Below are 23,194 nucleotides of genomic sequence, written 5' to 3' on the forward strand. Positions count from 1 at the left end.
TACGCAAATAGCACTTGGGTACAGGTTATGTAATCGGTAATACTATTTTATTAAAATAGTCTAACGAAAAATCATTCTACTTAACGTTATTCCTGTTGGAGAATAAGAACTGATATGTTTTCTTACAGTAAAAGAGACTCTCAAACTATTTACACGATAATATATTTTGGCAAATTCGGATTATTGGTTAGATATTCCTTACTCCAACTACTATTCCCCCAAAGAACCCGTAATGGAGTCGTTCGAGAGTTGGGTGCAGGACACCTTTGCGCCAGTGGTGCTCACATGCACTACGTCAGAAGCCGAGCGTATCGCACAGAAGAACAATCTCTCTGTGGCCAATCTACTCAACGGTTTCGCACGCCTGGAGGACGCCGACACACCGCTGCGCTCCGTAACGCATCCGATCCAGCTCGCGCGCTTCAACTTCCGCTTCCTGACAGCTTCTCAGTTCCATACTCTTGGAGTCAATGAAGCCACTGAACAGCTCAACGCTACTATCAAGCGCCACCCGCCACAACACGACGCAGCCTCTGCTGTGGAGCTGGACATCCCACGCGTCACCAACGTCGACGATGTCCCCACGTACTTACGCGTCATCGGAGCAGACGCTGACGCAGAAGGCAGCAACGACCCCATGCCCTGGTACCGCTCGTTCAAGCACACACTGATGGATACATTCCGCTGTGAAGAGTACAGTCTTTTGTGTCATCCAGTAGCTATGCTAATGGTTGTTAGCTCCACCGACCCGAACCCACGCCACAGTTTCGAAGAACTGACCTCGCCCAGAAACCTCCCAGCCCCGTTTCAAATGGGTCTATATGATGCCACACTGGTCCCCAAGTTCTTTGTGGTTTTACACGATGTGCTGGAGACAGAAGGCACATCTATTGATCCTGACGCGATCTTAAGAAGCATGAACATTTCCACAGTCAACGGAGCCGTATTGAAGATTAATTCGTTACCAGTTGAAAGTGCTCCAGTACCGTCACAGTTCTCGACAGTGTGGACGGACAATCCGTACGTGAGGCCTCCTCTTTTTCCTCATCTATCGGAAACGTTCCCTCAAGTAACTGAGGGAATGGGTACATTATTGTCAAGAGATGATGTGGCACAAATCAAGACATTTGTACGTGATTTTGGACTGCGGTTCATGTTGTCGTCGCTTGAGGGACGTATCTTCCAGTTGAATGAGGTGGTTTCAGCCATGAAGAAAGGTGTGAAGAACGTGTTCAAGTCGTGGCTGCGTAAACCAAAGGACTTGCGCCCTTCGAACACTTCTTCGTCAGGTGGAGTTCTTTATAAAAGTGATTCAATTGAGTCGCAGACGCGTCTTCTGGCCGATACAGCGTTCCTCGTGCGAGATTACGAGCTGGCGTTGCAAATGTATCGCTTAGTACGTGACGACTTTAAATCAGACAAGTCAGTATTTCATTGCGCCAATGTGAACGAGATGATTGCGGTCTGTCTACTTCTCACGAAGGGATCACCTATGCAGATGACCAACGCTTTAGACGCGGCCAATGCGATCTATGCCAAGACACCTTCTCCTCTAACGCAACGCATGGCTATTCGTACTGCGGTGATTGCTGGCGAGATCTACCACGCGTTGAGCAAGTCAGGTCTGTTCACGGATTACATGGACAACGCGTCTGCTGCTTTGATCCGTGGCTCGACAATGGAACAAGGGATATGTGCGGCTGTGCTTATGGAGCGTGCAGCGTTGTGTGATCTCCGCGCGCGACTGCCGAAATTCCGCAAATACGGGTTTCGAATGGTTATGGCTGGCCATGTATACGACTCTCTGGGTCATGAACAGCACTCTGCGAGGTGCTACTCTTTGGCTCGTGCTATCTACGACTGCAGCGGCTGGTTCCTGGTCGAAGACCATATCAACTTCATGCTTGCCCAACAAGCGAACAAATTGGACGATCGCATGGCTTCGATTAACCTTTTCTTGAAGCTTATTGGCACTGGTCGTAACTCGGCTAGTCAGCAAGAAGCGATGCTGTACGATTTCGGTCTGATGGTCAAGGACTTCTTGGCGACAGAACGTGCTGACGCGTCTCCGTCTTCATTCTCTCGAGGTGGACCTGTCTTGATTAAGGATGGATACGGTAGCGCCCAGAAACTACTGGTGAGGGACTTGTGCATGCCTGAGCTGGATGACAAGTCCACTGTTGTGTTTGCAGCGACTAATGCGTTCGGGATTGATCGATCTATCGATGGAAATGCTTCAGAAGCGGAGACGTGGCAAGAGCTTAGCGACATGATTGACAAGCAGAACCGACTGCATCAATATGTTACGACTGGAAACAACGTGGAAGTCAAGAGCTGGTTTGCGCCTTCACATCTGTACGCTGGTTATCGCAGTAAAAAGAATGCTGCAGTTCAGAAACCCGACAACTACGTCTTAGGGGAACAGATCTATGTCGAGTTTGTGATGAAGAACGCGCTTTCTTGTGCTGTGGATGTCGAAGAGATTCACTTGTTCGGCAAGTTCGAGACCTCTGATGAGTCCTTTGATGTCCCCGAGAGTAGAGACACTGGAGAACAGCGTATTGTGATCGATAGTGTGAACCTACAGCTCCTTCCGTGCAGTGAAGAACGAGTTCGACTTGCGGTGTGTCCGAAGATATGTGGGAAGTTAAGCTTGACGGGCGTTCGCTGGTCGATATGTGGTGGCGATGTCCAAGGCGAGCACGCGTTCGATATCCCTGGACCTCTCTTGCAAGATACTCGAGCAAACCGAGAAGCTCGAGCTCGAGCGCCGAACATGAGTCTAATAGCCAATGTTGTCGAGTCCATGCCGTGGCTTGGAGTCAAAGTCGACGGCGTTCCTGTCGAATCTTTTGTCGGTGAGCTGATGGAGCTGAAGGTTTCTCTCGTCAACTCTGGCACTGCACCTCTTAGTGGATTGCAAGTCTGCTGTACCGATTTGCAGCTTTGTGCTTCTGGTACAGGCAACGTGAAAGATCTTTGTGGCTACGTTGGTGCGAATGGGCACGTTGTAAACTTGAGTGACGTCATTCTCGCCCCTGGAGAAAGCAAAGAAGTGGCAATATGGGCTCGTGGGGCAGTTCCGGGACGACGTCATGCGGCGCTGTTATTCAAATACGTAACCTCAACGGAGAACACCAAGTCTTCACTCTCGCGCACGGTGAAAATCAAGCTGGACCTGGACTTACTGCCGTGCATTGACGTGTCGTACTCTATTGAGCCAAGTTTTGGTGCCAGTGGAGAGTATACGCTTGGCCTTACAGTATCAAACCAGCGAGGTGACCATCACAACATGACGAATGCTCTAGACGGTATGGTTCGTCTGGAGGAGCTCCTATGTCTTAGCAATACTTGGACGGTTGAGAGATTGACCCGAACGCAGTCACATAATTCGACCAGTGTGCGGGATTCGCTGCGTCTCGGTTTCTTTGAAGCAAGCACGAGTTACTTCCGCGTGGTCCGACGACGCGATGTTTCTGCGACGGAATCGTGCAAGTTGGCTCTTAACTCGGAACAGAATGGAGCGGAGTTGTCAGCAAGCTTGCCGATCGAACAGTTTTTGTGCTTGGAAAACGCTGCAGAGCTCGTTCGAGCTGGTGGTGCTGGATCTGGCGATGGAAACGACAGCAAACGTGGCGGCTTCCGTACGATCCAAAGTGTGCGACGAGAGAACAAGGCGTTGAAAAATGCTGCAGGTGAAAACAGCAACGACCAGAAACCTCAACAAGAACCGCAGCCTATGTCGAAAGACGCGCTGCTCTCGCACTTAGATACCGACGGCCATCTTGTACTCGTATGGTCGACAGATTGCCATGTATCGTACGGCGGTCACGTGTCAATGCATCGAGCAATTGGCCAAGCGAATCTCACATCGGTGAAGATTCGTCCAGTGACGCAGGAAGCCTCGTGTCCTCTGACTGTAGCACTCAGTTACAGTGACTCTGTTGAGCTGCAGAGATCCACGTATCCTGGATCTAAATCAGGACTGAGTATTGCGGAGTTGGATATCTCGATGGAAGTCTGCAACGACTCGGTGCCTAGTTCCACACCTCTTGATGTCACAGTCGAGATGCTTCATCCAGAGGAGGCACAGGCTTCGCTTCCGTCTTCTGCTCCGTTGACTAAGCTGCAGTCTGTGTCTCATTCCGGCGCCTCTCCTCCGCTTGGGTCACCGCCACGTTTCCTTTGGACTGGAGTTACCAAGAAGAAGATTGCTCGATTCTCACCGAACAGCAGCGTGACAATCAATCTCAAGGCGTGCTTCATGACGTCGGGTATCTACAACTTGAACCGCTTCCGGTTCGTAGTGCATGCTGCCACTCCTGGACACCCCGCAAGTGTGTTCATGCTTCCTGCTGAATACCTCGTGTATGTGAAAGATTCACACGCCGGTGGATCATCATTACAGACAGAAACCAAGCACGCTATAAACGAGTTGCTTGTCCCGGTGCCGTAGATGCCAGGAGCTACTAAAGTAAACGGTTAATCTTAGTGTACCTACTGGACAAAGGTGTGCTACCTACGTGTTGGCAGGTTCAATCGTAGGCTCATGCTGCCATTAATCGCTTGTACTTCTGCTCGATCAAGCGGATCTCCTCGTCTTCTGAATCGGACATGGAGCACTCAGGCGTCTCCGTCGAAAACTTGATGCGAGGCACGCAAAAGCTGTGGAAATCGAGAGGTGGCGTCGTGAAGCACCCACCATGATGGTCGACAAAGCCTCCAACTTTCCGAAGGTAAGCGTCCGGTGACAGCAGCTTTTCGATTGCCAGCAGACCATCGCTTCCACGTTCATCATCACCCGCATCATTGCTGGCTGCTCTGTCTGGCTCGCTGTTGACTTCTTCTAGTGAAAAACTCAACTGTCCAATGGATAAGTTGAATGCACTGGGGTTCTTCTCCGCATCGTCAGACTCTTGGCCACTAGCAGACTCTACGTCAGCACCTGCACAAGCCTCAGCGGCAGGCTGTTGCATCGTCATCAGACTTCTCTTCGACACTTGGGATAGGCTTAAATTTTTCAGTATCTGATCAGCTTCTTTGACGTCGACCTGGTCTTTCTCGATTCGAGAAGAGCTGAGCTTGTTTGATCGTTTGCTAACAAGAGAAGACGATAGCGATGATAAGTCAGCGCCTGAGCCACTGCTGATCGATGACAAACCCAGCGAACTTAACGATAAGTCCTTGTCGTCTTCTTCACCACCTTCGTTATCTTGATGACTGTGCATTGAGACCGCGTCAGGGAGCGGACCATCATCACTACGTAGTGGTCCTGAGACGATCGATGACGGAGAACTCGCATTTCCATTCCCCTGCCGGCTAAACGTACTAGAGACATTGGAGACATCAGCCACTGCTCCAATGCTTGAACTGCTAGCGTCCGAGTCGTATCCTTCGTCATTTGGACGACCGTGCGCTTGCTTGGTATTACTGCTTCCACTTCTTGCCGCATGTAGGAGGCGATGGAGCTGAGCGATCTGCTCTTGCATTTCATGTAACTGCCTTTGCTGATTTTCAAGGATCTGTTGATGTTGAATTGTCAGCAGCTGCTGTGTTTTGCAGCAGCTTCGATAGCTACTGGTGTTGACAGCCCCGTGTTCGGTACGACCCGTCGCTTCTTCCATCTCATTCAGCGAGGCTGGCTGTGAAGCCTCTTTTTCAGCTTGCGCATCATGTTGATCACCACTGACCGGTGTTAGCATATTCTTTTCAACTACCGCTGGATCAGTTTCTGCGGAGATTGCCGTATCGATTGCTCCTTTTCCGCTCAATACCGAGACTTCGCTCTGTGCCGAAGAGAAGCTCTTCTGAATGGCATCAACTGTGATGGTCCAGCCACTTGTTCCATCCTCCTTTTCTTCTTCACTGACAGCGACTGAACACTCCGCAGTATCATCGATCTCTGCTGTCCGCGGCGCTGTAGGAATCTTGACTTGGCGTTTCGCCTCCTCCCACTCGTTTGTCGGCGCGACACACAACGTAAGCTCCACGTCACTCGAGAATTTCGACACGCCTACTAAGCAAGACCGTCGATGGGAATATAGTTCCATTGGAAGTGGCTTCGCTGGAGGTGACAGGAACTCGGAAAAGCTGCACTCGAAGAAACGTGGCAACGAACCAACAGCACCGTTGTCAGGATCATCAGCAGGATAGATTGCCACCAAGAATGTGTTCTTCTCCGGCCCCACTCGCTCTTTAATCGCCTCCGACATAAGGTATCCAATGCATGTAAAGTACAAGAACGGATCAGCCAGTTGTCGTCGCGCGGTCTCTTCGTCCCACGCGTCGTCGATCTGAACGCCATATACCCAAACGCCAACAACTGGCTGCTGCAGGACGAGAGGATCAACTTTCAGCAGCGGCACCGCCTTACGAGTCCGGTCCAGAGTGAGATAACCCGATCGCATATTTCCAGAGCGTGTAGAAAACTCACGCTTTGCTAAACTCGCAGCGAGTGGGGTCATGAGCAACGGTAAGTTGCGCACAAGGGAGAATTTAAGCAGCACGGGCGACGCTGCGCATTCAAGTTGGAAATCCAGCGCTGCAGCGTGCGGTGACGACCGGAACACCAGCAATTTCGGCTGGAGTTTCGAGGCGACGTTGTCAGCATATTCGTCGCGGTAACTGGAATGCACAGCTTTGATTGTAGACACGTAGGTCTCTTGTGACAGCCCTTGATTGTTCGCGATCGAGTGTACAGGGATAAACCACGTCCCAGCAGTCTTTGCTTCCTCCTTCTTCATCTTGACTCCCTCCAGTAGCACCGTCTTCCCCCTCGCTGACGTCGTGTCTCCATGTAGACAACACAGCGCAGCGCCACTATCGCGCACACCGCTTTTCTCGTTGAATAGCTTGTAAATCTCCTTCAGGGCCTGTGCTGACAGGATAAAACGTGGCAGAACCTGTTCCAATGACACTCCGATCGGTGCAGCTGATAATCGACGCCGATCCCAAAGCACCGAGCGAGTTGCTGGGAACTGGATGGCGCTAACATGGAGTCTGGGCACTTGAGTTATCCCTCTCTGGCCTTCTCTCGGCCCCGCACTCATGTGAAGCGGTGCTCTATTGCTACATGTATGTGTGGGTCGAATGGATGCACTCATAGAGAGCTGGGATCGGTCGGAGGTCATCGCTGCGGGCTTCGATACGTCGTCATCCGTCGTGTCGGCAAAAAAAGCGGACGTGGGGAATCGTCGACGCTGTAGCCTCCCACTGCTACTTCCACTGGCATCTGCGACGGTGCGAAGCCGCGTACGTGGCCTCAGATGCCGCGCAGGCGTCGAGATGGTCTGGTCGCTGTCCTGTAGCTCGCCATCGAACTGCGCGAAGTGATGCCGGGCAACGGAGCTGCTCGCCCGCATCGAGTTTGAATTTTGACCAACGGCCGCGGACAAAGATTTGCGCGCAGCGATTTGAATTTCTTCAGTGGTTTACTCTTCGACAACTATGATTGGTGGAAAAGCAAAATAACAAGCAAGAATTGGACAAAAACTCAATAAAATAGTCACGCGTTGTTTTAGCTGACATCAACTGCCTGCACCATGCATCTACACGCACTCGACTCCCTTACTGCGCTGCAGTGACAACCAGTCCGATGGTTTCCTCGCCGACCTTCGAGATGCCACACACATCGCAGAGTGTGCCCTTGCTCTCCGGATGGTACGCAGCAGCGCAGTACGGACAACGCACATCTTTCTCACTCAAGTAAATGGGCGTAAAGTTGCGTGCGTCCAGCACGAACGGCTTCGAGTCTTGGTAGTCCATTGCATGTTCATTGCGAGCCTCCTTTTCGGCCTTCTGCAACACCTTACGCGCAGTCAAGCGCAGCTTCTCGTGACGTGGATGCTGCGACACCTCCGGGATCTCCAACAACCGTCTGCAGAACGACGCCGCCGTGATGAAGTTGCCAGCCTTAAACGCATTCGTCATCGCGATCTTCAACGTCAACACCAAGTGCGGCAACTGCAGCTCACAGTGCGTAAAGTACGCACTCAGCTCGATGTTACGCTTCGGGTCGCTCTCCAGAGGCACAGCAGCCACCTCCGCACGGATACGACACGCCAGCAGGTATTCGCGACAGACAGTTAGCAATCCCTTCACCTTCTCTGCTTCTTCCTTGGAGTCTACAGCCAGGAACGGGATCGCATGTAAAATAGACTCACAGTGGGTCTTCACATCGTCAAACTTGGCTCCAGTGAATGAACGGTACGCGTTTTTGAGCTCTTCGACGAGAGCAGCGAACGACACAGCTACAGCTGGTTGGTTGACATCGTTACGCTGCAGCCACGCACGCAGTGGCGGGCAGTTGCCCTGCGTTGGCAAAGAAGCTGAGCCACCTGAAAACACCTGAAGGAATACAGGCTTAAGCGGCTCGAAGTTAATTACACCAATCTGGCGATGCAGTAGCTGCATGGCGGTCTGGAACGAGCCAGCAGCCACGTGATCAGCAGCCAACGACGAGTTGCGCACCCACTGCACAGCAAGACTCGTACCAGCCGTAGGAGCCGCCACAAAGCCAGCATCCGTACTAAGACCAGCGAAGTCGTTCTCCAAAGCAGTCGAGTCCATTCCCAGCGATTGATCATCGATCGTAAGCGAGTCGTCCAGGTCCAAATCGCCGTCCATACCCCAGGCATCTCCAGCGGCGTCCAGAGCCAGATCCATTGATGACTTACGTGCCGGACGCTCCTCAATGGAGCGACGGCCGGTTTCCTGCTGAGGCTGTAGACTACGTTCAGCTTCGCGCTTCTCAGCAGCAACAGCGTGGTCCTGGATTGTCGGCTCGTTGATCTCCACCAGCGCCCAGTTCTCGTTCTCAAGACGGCTCACGCACGGCGGAGGGGACAACAGCGTCGGGTTCGGAAGCATCTCACGCGCCAGGAAAGCATCCACATCGAAGTCAGGGTTCGTCTCCTGAAGCAGAGCACTCAGACGCTCCACGTGCTCGCTGAGACCGTGAGTGGCAGCTGTCAGGAGTGCTAGACCGAACTGACCGGCAGCTTCCAATGTCATGACGCGGACTTCGACGTCTCCCAGGTACAGTGCATTGTGGAAGCGAGCCATGATATCATTGCGTACTTCCGAGATCTTGAGCATCTTTTTCAGCTTGTCACGGTTGCCAGTAACCAGGTACAAGAAGCTCAGACGCTCAAAGTTCTTGGTACGTTGATATGCCATCTCCACGACTTGGATGTTACCTTGACGAAGAGCTTCGACACCCAATTGGTACCAGCACTTGCTGTCATCCAGTTCGTACGCCGAGTTCAGCGCCACTTCAAGGTTACCACACGAGATAGCGAGCTTGAAGCGCGTCTTTTCGTCATTAACGAAGTGCAACGCCACCTCCGGATAGCCCTTCTTCGTCAAGTAAGAGATAATGGCCTGGCCACACAGTCTCGAGTGACGAACCATCCGCATCACCTCAGTGTAGTTCTTCTTGTTCAGGGCAATCTTGAACTCGCACTCGGTAAGATCCACGGCCATTGTACGCATCTTGGCCTCACGGTCAAGACAGTAGAGCTTTGAGCCTTCCAAATGCGTTAAGTACACGGGTACATCCAATGTTCGAATAATACCAGCGTCACCATTTGTCAACGAGTACTTGATGTGGTTTAACGTCGTGTACACGAAGATCTCGGCAGGAGCGTTGGCCCAGATGCCGCTCTTAATACGTACTGACTCAGTAATAGTGCTCAGATGGTTCAGCTGCTTATCAGCTAATACGATAGAGTGCTTACTGATCAGAGCCACGTACTCGTAGTTAGGACTCCAGACAACGTACTTCACACGAGGGGCCTGTACGTCAGCCAATACACGACGACTCTGCGTCTCGTATAGCACCATCTTGTCGTCAATGTGAAGTAACACACGTCCCACCACTCCACCGAAGAACAGACCGTCGGCTGTACCGTTAGGTGGCGTGATCTTCTTAGTCACTTCATTCTGAAAGTTCTTGATCACAATGTGACGCGATTTGTCCAACACAGCGAAGCGGTTGCGGGCCACAAACACAGCGAAGAGACCAGGACCACGACTTGACTCAGAGGTGTCACCACTCGAGCCATGAGTGAACGTCACCAGCTCGTACGAACCTCCTTCAGCGTCACTAGTCATCAACACACTGTTGGTACCGGAGGTCTGGTCGTACGGGTTGTAGTTCAAGTGACGTGGGAAGTTGCCCATGCCCGTACCAGCAGTACCCGTACGACGTACAGCAGCGACAGGGACGTCACTGCCGTCAACGAACGAATACATGCGCACATAGCGCTCCTTGGCATAATAAGCGCGGCCTTCGTGGATGTCCATGGCGGGACGTTCACGTTCCAGCTTGAACACAATCATACCGGAGTCATGGCCGGCAGCGAGAAGGTTCTGCGTCGGATGCGCAGCGAGCATCCAGAAGCGGTCGTTCTCGCGACGGAAGGTCTGTAGCCCCATGCGCTTGGAGATATCCCACACGCGAATGGAACGGTCTTCACTGTTAGAAATAATGAGCTCATGGCGTGGGTGGAACAGCACACACGAGATGTTGTTGGTGTGTCCACGCATTGTGTCTACTTCCCAGGCCTTGGTCTCGTTCATACGCCAGAGCTTGACTTGACGGTCATCGGCACCGGAGACGATAAGAGGCAAGGTCGGGTGGAAGCTGGCCCAGTTGACACCGCGGTCGTGGCCTTCCAGAACGTACTTAACGATGGCGTCACTAGCGCCGAAGATGTCGTGGTTGTTGGAACGGGAAGAAGGAGGACCCACCATGTCGTCCATGGAGCTGGGAGCTCCACGCACCGTCTTCTTACGGAGACCCGTGGTGTCCCAGACTCTGACCGTCTGATCTAGTGAGGCCGAGACGATAAGGTCGTCCTTGGGATGGAACTGCGCGCACATGACGTAGTGGTTGTGGCCCGTGAGGATGGACACGCAGGAGCGCGACTGCCAGTTCCAGATGCGGATGGTCTGGTCGTCACTACAACTGAGGATCCACGGGTATTCGTGGTGGAACTGCACCGTACGGATGTAATCCAGGTGGCCCAGGAGAGTGAACAGGCAGCGGCGTAGCTTATAGTCCCATACTTTCAGCTTGTAGTCGTCACCACCAGAAACGAACAGCGGCTGTGTACGGTGGAAGTCCACGCCGCGCACGGGGCCGTCGTGCTCGTCGAAGCGGTCCAACAGGGTGCCCATGCGGTAGTCCCATAGCTGAATGACGCCGTTGTGTAGTGACGTGAGGATCCAAGGCCGGCTCACATGGAACGCCAGACCTTTGACGCGGTTGCTCTTGGACTCGAACTTGGTCAGCATGGCCGTCTGGGAGATGCAGCGCCTCCAGCTTCCGAGCTTTAGAATGAGGGGGCCGATCTACGTGGCATGTGTGTTTGAAGCGTATAAGGATTGGATGAAAAGATCTTGTTTTTAACGAATGAGGTACCTTATCGAAACTCGACTGAAAGAAAGGTGTGGTGCACATCGTACTGACTTATCGAAATTAGTCAGGATCACGAAATTGGTGTGGTGCACACCGAGCGTTCTCATTGGAGCCAGCGCAGCCGTCCAATCATTGCGTACGCCTTGAAGTTCCTGCGACGTGTGCACGCGGGTAGCTCACCTTCGTGTTGTGTCTACAGCAAGAAAAAACAATCTCGCAATAATGGAATCCGTCGAGCTGCACACTGAAGGTCAGGAACTGTCCGAGTCTCGGGCACCGACACAAGCCTTGGTCGACGTGCAGGCCGCGCAGATCGCTCTGTACCAGTCCCAGCAGTTGCAGTTTCTCCAGCAAATGGTTAGATGCTGATACTGAGAATTGTGCGTGAGTGAGAGTTGCGCTAATATTTTGTTTGCGACCGCGTCAACAGCAACAGCAACAGCCAAACAATGAACAGCTCCGGCAGCTGTACAGTAACCAAATGATGATGATGCCGCAGTTCCTGGTACGTGCAAATGGTGTAGACGTTGCTGTGTCTCGGCACACTAATCGATCGGCTCGAGCGGTCGCTTGCTTGCTGGCTTGCTTTATTGATTGGTCTGAACTCGCCCTTGTTGAATATTTTGACTACTTAGGGAGCGACAGCCCCCGCTGTGTCGGACGCGGTAGAGGCGGAGCCCGTCTACGTGAACGCCAAGCAATACCACCGCATTATGATCCGTCGCCAGCAGCGGGCAAAGCTGGAGGCCAAGCTAGGAAGCAACCGCCAACGCAAGGCATACTTGCACGACTCGCGGCACAAGCATGCCATGCGGCGACCGCGTGGACCTGGTGGTCGCTTCTTGACCCGTGCCGAGATCGCGATGATCAAGGAAGGTACGCTGCGCCTGGAAGATCTGCCTGCCAAAGCTGTCAAGTAGAGAAGCGAGCAACCTCCAGTGCCATCGTTCTGTAGTATAGTACTTCTTCATTCGTAAATGTCAAACACCTACCACCTAGAGCTTACTGCCGTGGAACGACATGTAAAGTTGTTGTTGCCACACTCGTGGATCGCTACCCTCGTAATCGCGTAAGGTGCTTGATTCTCGCTGAACTGCCTTCACATCGTTGTACGGTAACAGCAGCAAGTGCGTGGCTGTCTCGGCGCGTACAGTGAAGGCCACGGGCTCGTCATTCAGCGACTCACGTTCGCCAAACGTTTGACCCTCGCAAAGTGTGTACGGGTGAGCGGAATGCACGCGTACTCTTCCAGACCTATTATAGAGATATATACTCAGTAAGCTCTTCTTACTACAACCAGGATCCAGGCAAAGCAACATACGCAATAAAGTAGATAGCTGTGGGTAGAGATCCTCGCGCACTAATCACGTCGCCAGCCTGGAAAACTTTAGCAAACAGCGGCGTGTTACGCGTGTCCTTCAATCTCTCAAGCTCTTCAGAACATCAACACAATGGTAATAAGTAACCTCACAAACAACTAACCACCAGTTGCACTTACCGTCAAGAATGACGCTGTCTGCCGGCCAGACAAGTCGAGCTGTTGCAGGAGAAACTGCTGCCAGAGACTTGCGCTTGTATGAGATTGAAGTCACGTCAATCGATGTCATACAGTAGCGGTAGTTGATCATCATGCCCAACGCTGACATCAGCGCAGACGGCGTGGTGTCTGCCATGAAGTTGATTTGCTCGACCTGAGCTCCATTCTGCAGGTGAAAGTTTGCCACAGGGTCCAGGATCTTGTCCTTCTTTCGCTCAAAAAGGATGTAGCGCGCACATGCGGCTGTGATAATGTCACGAATGTTATCCACGAGCTCAGCATCTTGGTACCATGCAGGATCGCTAAGCTTTTTCAGAAGCCACTTGTGGAGCACCAGTTGGTTCACACCATATTTCATGTTAAGTCGCTGTGCTTGCTCCGAACTGAAGAAGCTTCGTTGTAGCGGCTCCAAGCGATGTAGTTTGAGGTCCTTCTTTTGCAAAACACTCTTCGCATCCGAAGTGGTTTGCGACTGCTGATCTCCACTAGCAAGAGCTGCCTTGAACCACCGAGCGAAACCAGGTACAGGAGAGAGCGTCGCCGCCGTCTTACACTGTGGAAACATGCTGCTCATGCGCTGAATGGTGAGAAAGAGTAAATGACTCGCTATGTTCAGTCCCCGGAGCCCGGTGTTAGACGTAGAGACCGAATAGAAGATGACGTGTGACGGGGTTTTCACCACTGGTGTGTCTTGTTCCAATATCGGTGTGATGTGGCTGCACAAGTGGTCCGTCACCACTGTCTGTACAAACACCAATGGAGCGTGCGGCATGTGCATGTGGAAAAGTCCGAAGCAGTAGCGTTGCCATCCTCCCAAGCGGCGCTGTAGATCGCCCCAGCCTCGAACTTGATGCACACGCTCATGTTTCAGCACGAAAGCAGCCAGAGCTTCAGAAGTCAGATCAATACGACGAAAACGCATGCTGCCTTGCGTTGCAAACAGGTCTCGCATGATCAAATCCAGGAGTCCCAGTGCCTCGACGCTGGATTTTGGTAGTTTCTCTCGATGACGCTCTATGAGGACACCCAAATCCACTCTCAAATTGAGCAGAAATAGTGGACCAGGCTGGATCGTGCCAACAAGAAGGAAGAACTGCTCTGCGAGTGGTACAAGCCCTCGCTTGACGCTCTTGGAGAGTTTAGGGTCGTTCTTTCGACTGAAACCCAGAGCGGCTGCTGCCACGTTCAATACCAGACCCGAGCGCTTGATAGAAGGCAGTGTCCTCATCATCACTGCCAGATCTCGTACTCCCAGATCCACAGCTAACGCTAGAACCAGCTCCAGCCTCTGCGCTTCCGTGAACTTCTTGTAGTCTTCACACAACTGCAGCGCGAGCTCTCGGCGGCGCTTCAGACCAATCACGAAGCCGTCGCTCACGTCTGCGTCCAGGAACTCCTAAGCAAGCATTTGACCGTAGGTTTAGATCAGACAATCGCTCAGACTATAACTATCTGGTCACGGCACGTCTTTTCACCTGGATCTGCTTCGTGAACTCTGCCCGGTTAAAGCGCACGGTCTCCACAGCAGAGAACCCGCCGTCGGGGGCATAGCGGCATGCGCGCTCGGCATCTCGGTCTTTCAGACGCTTACGAACCCACTCGTCGTCGCCGCAGAACGCTGGCAACGATTCCGTCAGTGCCATCACCGCAGGGATTGACATCTGCTGAGTCGCCACCTTCACTTGAAGTGTGACGTGTGAATTTGATCTTTTTTCAAGTATTGTCAATTTCGCACTCAGAACTGTGATTTTTAACTTTGCTTGCCATTTGGAGGAGGATATTGGAGGTGGTAAGAATGGGTGAGCGCAAGGGCATCTACTTTGGCGCTATCGACGCCAGCGCTGGCGACATGGTGTCTAGCAGTGTACGCAATGCGAGCGGAAATGGACACATGATCCGCAACTTGGAGGCGGCCATCCGCGCTGGTAATGTGAACGTATCGGACAACGTGGAGACAGAGGTGCTGCAACTGTCCGAGAGCAGTCGCGCCGCCCAGGAGAAGCACGCACAGCTGCTGCGTCGTATTGAAGCAGAGAAGCGAGCGCGTAACATTGCAGTGCCTACTATTGTCGAGGAAGTGATACTGCGACTACGGCAACTTGGCGAGCCCATCACACTGTTCGGAGAGCGTCCAGCGGATCGACGCGAAAGACTGCGTGAGATTCTGTCACGTCTGGAGCTGGAGGCTGAGGAGACAGGTTTTGTACACCAGGTTCTTGCAGATATTCAAAAACAGGATGTCGGTGCAGGTGCGGTAGCTGCAACAGGCGCAGAGGGTGGTGCTCGAAAGGCGACGAAGCCCCAGCAGGACCAACTGTTCTACGTGCCCATTAAAAACGAGGCACTTAAGAGTGTGCGTGCCACAATATTTGCACACACTACGAGTGCTGTGGGTGCACGACTGAAGAGAGAGCGACAGGAGCAGGTCATGAGCTTGGAGGAACGAGCTCGGAAACTAGATCACCACGCAGCGGAGCTATACGCGACGGCTTTGAAAATGGCCAATGTAGCGAGTCAGAATGGCGACGTGCGTCCTCTGGCTAGTGTACGGTATTCGGCAGATGGTGCTCATGTGGCCACGGGCTCGTGGAGTAGCCTGGTAAAGGTTTGGGACGCCACGAACGCTAATGAGGTCAAATTGTTCCGTGGACACGAAGACCGTGTAACTGGAGTCGCGTGGCATCCGACCAACGCATTTTCCGAGATGACGGATGGAGCTGCCTCCGTGTGTCTTTGTAGTGGTTCTGCTGACGGCACCGCACGGCTCTGGGGTGCATCTCGCAATGAGCCTCTTGCTGTGCTACGTGGCCACAAGGCGAGACTGGGAAAGGTTGCTTTCCACCCACTGGGAAATTACATTGGTACAACAAGTTTCGACCACACATGGCGGCTTTGGGACGTTGCAACAGCGCAGGAGCTGCTGCTGCAGGAAGGCCATTACAAGGAGGTATATGCCATCGCGTTTCAGAAGGACGGTGCGCTCGCAGCGACAGGCGACTTGAACGGTAATGGGCGAGTTTGGGACCTCCGTTCGGGCAAGGCTATACTGCCATTGCAGGGCCACTCGAAGCAGATTTTGTCCATGGACTTTGCTGCTAATGGCGTACAGTTGGCGTCGGGTAGTGATGACCGCAGTGTTCGGATCTGGGATTTGCGACAGCAAAAGTGCTCGTACATGATTCCAGCGCATAGTAACTTGGTGAGCGACGTGCGCTTTTCGCCTGGATCTGGTGAGCTGCTGCTCAGTGCCTCGTACGACTCGTCCATCAAGCTTTGGAGAACTCGAGACTGGAAGCTGATGACCACTTTGCGTGGTCATGACGGCAAGGTGATGTCAGCCGACTTTGCTCCAGACGAGAAGCACGTAGTTTCCTGCGGCTTTGATCGCACATTTAAGCTTTGGGCCCACGAGAACGAATTCTAACCTGCCAAACGCCCACCCTACTAGAAAATAAACGTGTTGTTTATTGTGCGCCGTTTCGCCAATCGACACTTGGTTTTTGTATTGGGCACTTCAACTTTGAAAAGGATTTAATGATCTCCTTGTGCAGACTCGTATTGTTTGTCGTTGTGCACGCGTCGATCCTTGCCCATGTAAGCATCGTCGACACTGCTGTCGCTTCCTCAGCATCTGCGGCTAAGTGCTCGCTGGAAGCACAGCAGTTCTCGGTGGTGGTGGCGACCAGCGCACCTCTTGGATTGCGTCTGAGCGAGAAGTTGGAGGTGCTGGAGTTTGTAGCAGATTCAGAGGGTCGTGGTCGAGCTGTGGAAGCTTCGGGGTTGGCAGAGATTGGGGATCGGCTTGTTGCCGTTAACGATGTCTCACTTGAGGGTCACACGCTACAGAAGGCAGTAGGGGAGCTGCAAGCGGCTCAACTGCCACGAAAACTGCGCTTCCAGACCCATGATGGTCGCTGTATCCAGCCTCCACCAGCAGCGATAAAGGAGGCCGTCGTTGAAGCAGATACTGCGTCAACCGTCACGTATGAGCCACCCAGTGAAGAGATCTTCGACTATGTGGTGCGAGAACCAGGTTGGGGGTTTAAGTGGTAAGGACTGACTTATCGCTATGAGCAGGTGTCAAGCGTCGGTGATAAGACAAGTGAGCTTCAGCTATATGCTGTACTATCTTCTGATGGCTCGCCACCGAGCTGTGCGTTTCGAGAACTGGTTCTCGCGCGGCCTTTTGACGCATGCGCTCCACTCTCAATCAACGTCACCGACAAGTATGTTCTCGTCCCGGTAGGTGACCACTTTGCTTCGTTTGATGTGGGATCAAACCTCACGAATGTCTATTGCTATGTGAGCAGAGCATGCTCGGATGTCCAATGCATCAGAAGGCAGCATTGGCGGATGAAGCTGGGGCCAAGGGTGTAGTCTTCGTCCAGCGTGTGGGTGAGAAGCCCATGCGTGTGCGAATTCCACCTCCTTCGTCATTACCACACCCCATCAACATCCCGTTAGTCATGGTATCCGCGGATTCAGGAGGGCGCTTGCTGGAGCAGATGGTTGGTGCACGTCCGGGCGAACGTCAGCAACTTCGCTTCGTATTCAGCTCAACATGTGTAGTCGATCGCTTTGCAGTGCACCCGGATGATAATGACCCGTTGCGTCGCTCTGCAGTCTTCCTCATCGAAGATGCTAGTGCTGGATTTCTATCCATATCCGTGGCAACGTCAGCAGAAACGGAGCTAATAGCTGACACGTATGAGTTCCTCAAGCCAGCGGATTATAGTTCGTCGGGCAGCAGCACCGGAGTGAACCTTCCTATTGGCAGACACGACCTCATCTTTCCAGTCCCCAAGGTATTTAACCCATGCGAAACAGACCCGATGCGAGTCTCACCGCTCTCACGTCACAGTAATATGGCGGGTTCGTTTATTGCCATCCGATTGCGAGATCCTGGGAGTCCTCGTGGATGCTCGCTAATGCAGCAACTCGCCTTCTTTGAAGCCAGACGTGCAGCAGGAATCATCCTGGGAGATCAACGGTTCCCACATGCAGCTAGCTCTCTCACTGCTGCCGTTGCTGTTCAGCAGACTTCTATACCTGTCGTATTCATCTCGATCAACTCGTTTCGAACTATCCGGTACGTCTTCTTACCACTTTTTCGTTTTTTTCTATCGAATGAGAGGTTTGAGCAAGCTGGATTTGCAGTCGGAAGTTGCGAGAGCTGGAAGCTAAAGACGAAATAGGCTCCGGGGAGGATACGAATACGCACATCCACGTCGAGTTCAGTGGCGAAAGTACGTTGCCTCTCGCTTTTCAACCCCCCTAGTTGATCGGATACCACTTACGTGCGGTGTTAGACGCGCTGGAACACCAATGGAAGGAGCTTGCGAGTCTGGCAATGGCGTCAAACTGGCCGGCAACCGAGACTGCACGAGACCGACTATTTCATCGCATGCTGAAGGACCAGGCCACTCTGGACGACCACGATATGCAGCTCTCTCTCGTCAAGAATGAGCGATACGAAGCCTTAGTTGCAGCGTATTGGAATGCTCAGCGTCACTATAGCGTACGTGCAGACGATGCTGCTAAAGCTGTACTGGAGCGTGATACTGATTCAGAAGACGATCGATAGGCTGATGGATATTTAGCATATATCTCAAGGTAGTAAAGAGTTCGCGGCCCAGCGGTTTTGGCTCAGTCTGCTGCTTGTTGGTGCTGTAGGTTCAGGTCACTGTCTCTATTTCTCTTGAGGCTTGGTGGCGCACAGGATGTAGTTGATATCCGTACACGTAGGGTGAATACGCCAGCTGCGGAATATCGGATCACCTACAATACCCGACACGTCCTTCACAGTAAATCCGTTTTTCCTCAACTCGGTCTCGATCTCATCAGGCCGCACAAACTTATTCCAATCGTGCGTTCCTGGAGGGACAATTCGCATCACGTACTCTGCAGCGCCAATAGCAAGCGCAGCAGACAGTGCTGTGCGGTTAATCGATGACAGAAACAGCAAACCACCCGGCTGCAGTAAATAGGAATACAAGATATGAATCTATCTTGTCGTCACTTCAAGTATAGCACAAGGCAGCTTCTCACCTTCACCAGAGGCGTGAGCGAGTGCAGGAAAGCAGACACGTCGGACACGTGCTCAATAACTTCTAGCGAGCAGACCACATCGAATTGTTCTCCCTGGACCACCAAGTCATCTAGAATAACCAAGTCATAATTGTAAGTATCATATGAACCGAAACCCAGAGCAGATAGCTGAACCAACCAGATGTGCACTGACGGTAGTCGATAGTGTTAGTGTGACGGCTCATAGCGGCGTGTTTCTTCGCTGCTGCGATATTGTCCTCACCAGGGTCAGCAGACACCATGGTGCCTCCAATGCGACACAACGCCTCGGACAGAATTCCGCCACCGCAGCCCACATCCGCCACTCGCAGACCGCGTAGGGGCATGGGGTCTTCGTCCGTCGTATGACCAAAGTGCTCGATCACATGGCTACGAATGTACTTGACACGCACAGGATTGATCTGATGCAGAGGTCCTACGCCCGTCGTGCTCTTGGGAGTCCACCAATCACTGCAACAAGAGGATATTAGAGCTCAACACATTGGGGATCCGAGTGACATGGAGGGCGTACGAAGATGCAGCATTAAACTTGCGTACTTCGTCCTCCACCACAGTAGAGAACATGGCGCAAGCATTGAAGCCACGCGCAGTCAGCCGTGCGGTGCGAGTCAGCATCTTGAGTGATGATCTTCGCTTAGCAGAGCGTCGTAAAAAATAAAAGCTATTATAATTGATGTGTACCACCGCACTCTTCCATTTGCACACACCAAGATGAACGGAGGCATCGGGGATGACGCCATGCAGCACAAGCGCGCGGCTGGGGAGAGCGAAGAGGAACGGATGGCCAAGCAAATGCGCACAGAGACAGCAAACGCTTTGGATATGACACAGACGAACGCGCAGGCCATGGATGGCAGTCCACAGCAACAAAGCAACCTCTTCCTCATGGGCTCTCAGCCCATGGTACCGCAACCGCTCCAGCTACCGGTGCAGCAGCCCATGACATCGATGGCTTCAAGTGTGGCACAGTCACAGGCTCAGCACATGCATATGCAGATGCAGCAACGCCAGCAGCAGCAACAATTTGCAGCCGCAATGGCAGGTACGACAAAAGTTCGATAGATTTTGCTCGCATATCATTTTGAATCTTATTAAATTGTTCTGCATTACACGGTAGCTCGACGAAACGCTCAGCAACAGCAACAAGCTGTCACAATGGCGGCGATGATGGGGCAGCAGGGAGTCCCAGCATCAGCAACTCATGCTGTGCACCAATCGCCGCAGATGAATGCGAATCCTGGCACGAATATCCATGTAGCTTCGTTAATTGGAAACCAAGGGGTGAACCTCCAGGCCAACACACCTAGTGGAGTGTCTACACAACCACATCAGCTTCATCAACAAATGCTTCCTGACGCCAACGGTGCAACTCCTCCGCATTCGTCACAAACGCCAGTTGTGCTAGCAGCATCTGCGACTTCCAATCCCTCGGAAGAGCCCTGCGTTGTATGCAGGAAGAAGGGCGATATCTTCACGTGTAACGGTGGCTGCGGTCTCCATGCACACCCAGCCTGTATTGGTGAAGATGCAATCTTCCCATTTGTGGGTACGGTACTATTGATGTCTGCATTGTGATTAAGTGACTAATACTTGGTGGTAAATGCGTACATGTAGTCGGACAGCTCTGCGGAAGCTGCTTCATTGTGCAACAGAACCGAGCATCACCTGAAGATCTAACTAAAGGTGGACCACATGCGTTATCGGTATGCTGCAAACACATTACGAAACTTGGAGGACATAACATTAACGTCTGACTGTTTCTTGTAATTTTTGTGGGTGACAGGTGCGACGAGCGATCTTGTGCTTAAACTTGGAGACCAACAGCAACTCAAGTTTCGACAAGTTTGGTCATTTGGCGTCGTTGCGTCTGGGAGAAATAGGATCGGTGCGTGATAACTACCGGATCTTTGCTAATTGGAGGCAAATCAATTGTAAGCGCTGTACTATCCGTTGTAGATTGCAGGCTACCCGATTAAGCCCTTTGCGGAAAAGTTTGTCGAGCCGTATCTACAGCGCTGGATACGGGAGAAGCTCGCAACTACTGATAAATGGATGTTGAACGTCCGCGATATATTCACCGTGATGATTGGCTTGTACAGGTACTACAAACTTCTCACTTTGCTAACAGATTTTGAGGTATGCTCACTTGACGATGTGTGTATGGATCGATATGCATAGTTTAAAGAGAGCTTGCATCGCCCATGGTCTGCACGGCAAAGTAATCGAGCTCATGAAAGCTCGAAAATTCTCCGTAATGGATTTTTTTGGATGGCATCCTGCCATCGAAGGCCCCAATGTGCGATGCTCCAGTTTGTGCGCTATCTGCGGGATTCGTAACCCACCTGAGTTGGACATGTGCTCGCGCTGTCACCACAAGCTCGTGTTCCCGTCCGCATTCACGAAGTATGTTAGCACCCTCCTTGCTGCCTTCTATGCAGGTAAATGCTGCTGTATCTTCTTTATGCGTTGCTCCCTACCCGTCACTAACACATAGTCATGTGCTTTACAGAACAAGTGGGGATTCCGCTTGGGGCCTCCACATTGGACGTTTTTGCGCACACAAATACCATCCGAGGAATGTACAAGGGACTTCGGCCATTTGACGCTGATGGTGTCGTTTGGGATGTGTTCACAGACCAGTAAGTTTCTCTGTATTGAACTTGTGTGTGTGTGCCAACTGGTATCTTCTAACCACGCCTGCATGTACAGGCTACGAATGATATTCGGCTTTTTAGATATTATGAGCAATTTCGGAACGTTGCAGCTCAACCCCGATCTGTTCGTGCCCGAGATGAACATTATCTTCAATCCTGCCTACGTGAACCAAGCGATGATAACCAACGAATTCGAAGTCGTCGGGAAATTTCTTCAATGCATGAAGCTGTTCGGTGACGCGAAAAGCAAGGAGAACGAAAACATGATCGGATCTTGTGAGCGGTACCTGCTATTCAAGCACCTTCCTAATGGAAGTTGGTGTAAGATAAATGGATCAACGGTGGAACAGTACAAGGCTACGGTCACGTGCTCGAAGTGAGTTACATCTCAGATGATAAATGGCGCGCATGATCCTGACTCACCCTTACGTGCGATTTGTATTAGAGCACTACTCACTCCCACCTTCCGCGGATATGGCCCTATATCGCACGAATTCCAACGCCTCCTAGAGAAATGGGCCCGCAACGCAGCGCCAAAGCTTCCCTCTGCTGCCATGACTGGGGGGAAACAGCCAGCGGATAGCAACAAAGTGAAGCTGCTTGCATCCGGAGCTACTGTAAAAACGAACACCCAGGCGAGACTTAAGCGTCTCGAGGCAATGTATAAGGTATGTGGGGTTCTTGTGCTTGAAAGCAAGGGGGCATTGAGCTAACACTTCCTTTTTGTGGTAACCTCAGCGGCAAATCGCACCGAAGGGAGGCAATTCCACGCTGGAATGCCTGATGGCTGACAGGATGAAACAACTTCTGAAAGCGAAGGTACTTGTCCGTTCAGTTGAGCTTCATAGATGTCTACTATTCTGCTAACCCGTATCCGTTAATTTTTTTAGAAACTTGAAGCGGAGTCGAAAGCAGCAGCAGCAGAAGGCAAGTCAGTTAAGACTAAGGATAAAATCTCGGTTAAGGTGGAGGTTGGCAGCAAGGAAAAGACCCAACCTGCCGAGAACGAGGCGGGTTCAGAACAAGAGGCAACGCCGGTTAAGAAAGAGGAGGGGGCTGCTGAAAGCACGACCGATTCAGAGGACGTTAAATCCGAACATCATGAGGAAAGTGGCTCAGTAGCTTCTGCAGCAAAGGATCAGGATGATGATGACATGCTTACAAGCATGAGTCTCCACGAGGACCTAGAAATATTTGACGGTCTTCAGTTTGAGGATGGCGGGGGCATCATTGACATGAATTTCTCCTCGCTGGGACCGCAAGGAGACACGGAAGAGCATGCCATCGAGGATGCTGACGGCACGGATGCACCCGGGCAAAATGACGATGCGGACGAAACTATGGACGAGCATGTTGTCGACGATGATGATGATGATAATGAAGATGACGGCGGTCATGCTGCTGGAGAAATGCCTCAGCAGGAGACGTCGACTGACGAGGCCATGGAAACAGCCGACAATGGTGAAGCTACCACAGATTTCCCAGAAATGTAAA

General features: G+C 52.1%; 8 protein-coding genes across 8 annotated transcripts; 5 read left to right on the plus strand and 3 right to left on the minus strand.

Moving 5' to 3' along the window:
* Positions 1-232: 232 nt before the first annotated feature.
* PITG_17068 (uncharacterized protein) lies at positions 233-4,456 on the plus strand (the record flags this gene model as incomplete). Its single annotated transcript, XM_002896927.1, has 2 exons — positions 233-4,372; positions 4,436-4,456. The coding sequence occupies 2 exons, from the start codon at positions 233-235 to the stop codon at positions 4,454-4,456; spliced, it is 4,161 nt and encodes a 1,386-aa protein (XP_002896973.1).
* A 3,034-nt stretch (positions 4,457-7,490) lies between these two features.
* Positions 7,491-11,298, minus strand: PITG_17069 (coatomer protein complex, putative; the record flags this gene model as incomplete). The annotated part of the gene is made up of 1 exon (XM_002896928.1): positions 7,491-11,298. One exon carries the CDS (start codon positions 11,296-11,298, stop codon positions 7,567-7,569), a length of 3,732 nt encoding a protein of 1,243 aa, XP_002896974.1.
* A 337-nt stretch (positions 11,299-11,635) lies between these two features.
* Positions 11,636-12,387, plus strand: PITG_17070 (CCAAT-binding transcription factor, putative; the record flags this gene model as incomplete). Its single annotated transcript, XM_002896929.1, has 3 exons — positions 11,636-11,779; positions 11,853-11,927; positions 12,058-12,387. The coding sequence occupies 3 exons, from the start codon at positions 11,645-11,647 to the stop codon at positions 12,340-12,342; spliced, it is 495 nt and encodes a 164-aa protein (XP_002896975.1).
* Positions 12,388-12,417: 30 nt separating this feature from the next.
* On the minus strand, positions 12,418-14,634 carry PITG_17071 (malonyl-CoA decarboxylase (MCD), putative; the record flags this gene model as incomplete). Its single annotated transcript, XM_002896930.1, has 4 exons — positions 12,418-12,676; positions 12,744-12,855; positions 12,921-14,355; positions 14,435-14,634. The coding sequence occupies 4 exons, from the start codon at positions 14,600-14,602 to the stop codon at positions 12,418-12,420; spliced, it is 1,974 nt and encodes a 657-aa protein (XP_002896976.1).
* A 120-nt stretch (positions 14,635-14,754) lies between these two features.
* On the plus strand, positions 14,755-16,383 carry PITG_17072 (U4/U6 small nuclear ribonucleoprotein Prp4, putative; the record flags this gene model as incomplete). The annotated part of the gene is made up of 2 exons (XM_002896931.1): positions 14,755-15,198; positions 15,250-16,383. 2 exons carry the CDS (start codon positions 14,755-14,757, stop codon positions 16,381-16,383), a joined length of 1,578 nt encoding a protein of 525 aa, XP_002896977.1.
* Positions 16,384-16,493: 110 nt separating this feature from the next.
* PITG_17073 (uncharacterized protein) lies at positions 16,494-18,543 on the plus strand (the record flags this gene model as incomplete). The annotated part of the gene is made up of 5 exons (XM_002896932.1): positions 16,494-16,979; positions 17,037-17,201; positions 17,270-18,048; positions 18,117-18,205; positions 18,269-18,543. 5 exons carry the CDS (start codon positions 16,494-16,496, stop codon positions 18,541-18,543), a joined length of 1,794 nt encoding a protein of 597 aa, XP_002896978.1.
* Positions 18,544-18,648: 105 nt separating this feature from the next.
* Positions 18,649-19,666, minus strand: PITG_17074 (3-demethylubiquinone-9 3-methyltransferase, putative; the record flags this gene model as incomplete). Its single annotated transcript, XM_002896933.1, has 4 exons — positions 18,649-18,933; positions 19,008-19,117; positions 19,186-19,496; positions 19,558-19,666. The coding sequence occupies 4 exons, from the start codon at positions 19,608-19,610 to the stop codon at positions 18,649-18,651; spliced, it is 759 nt and encodes a 252-aa protein (XP_002896979.1).
* Positions 19,667-19,868: 202 nt separating this feature from the next.
* Positions 19,869-23,193, plus strand: PITG_17075 (uncharacterized protein; the record flags this gene model as incomplete). Its single annotated transcript, XM_002896934.1, has 9 exons — positions 19,869-20,088; positions 20,164-20,592; positions 20,661-20,749; positions 20,830-20,931; positions 21,232-21,484; positions 21,556-21,685; positions 21,756-22,076; positions 22,146-22,368; positions 22,591-23,193. 9 exons carry the CDS (start codon positions 19,869-19,871, stop codon positions 23,191-23,193), a joined length of 2,370 nt encoding a protein of 789 aa, XP_002896980.1.
* Between the last annotated feature and the right edge of the window lies 1 nt (position 23,194).

The sequence above is a fragment of the Phytophthora infestans genome, genomic scaffold, assembly GCF_000142945.1.
Source record: "Phytophthora infestans T30-4 supercont1.50 genomic scaffold, whole genome shotgun sequence".
Lineage (NCBI taxonomy): Eukaryota > Oomycota > Peronosporomycetes > Peronosporales > Peronosporaceae > Phytophthora > Phytophthora infestans.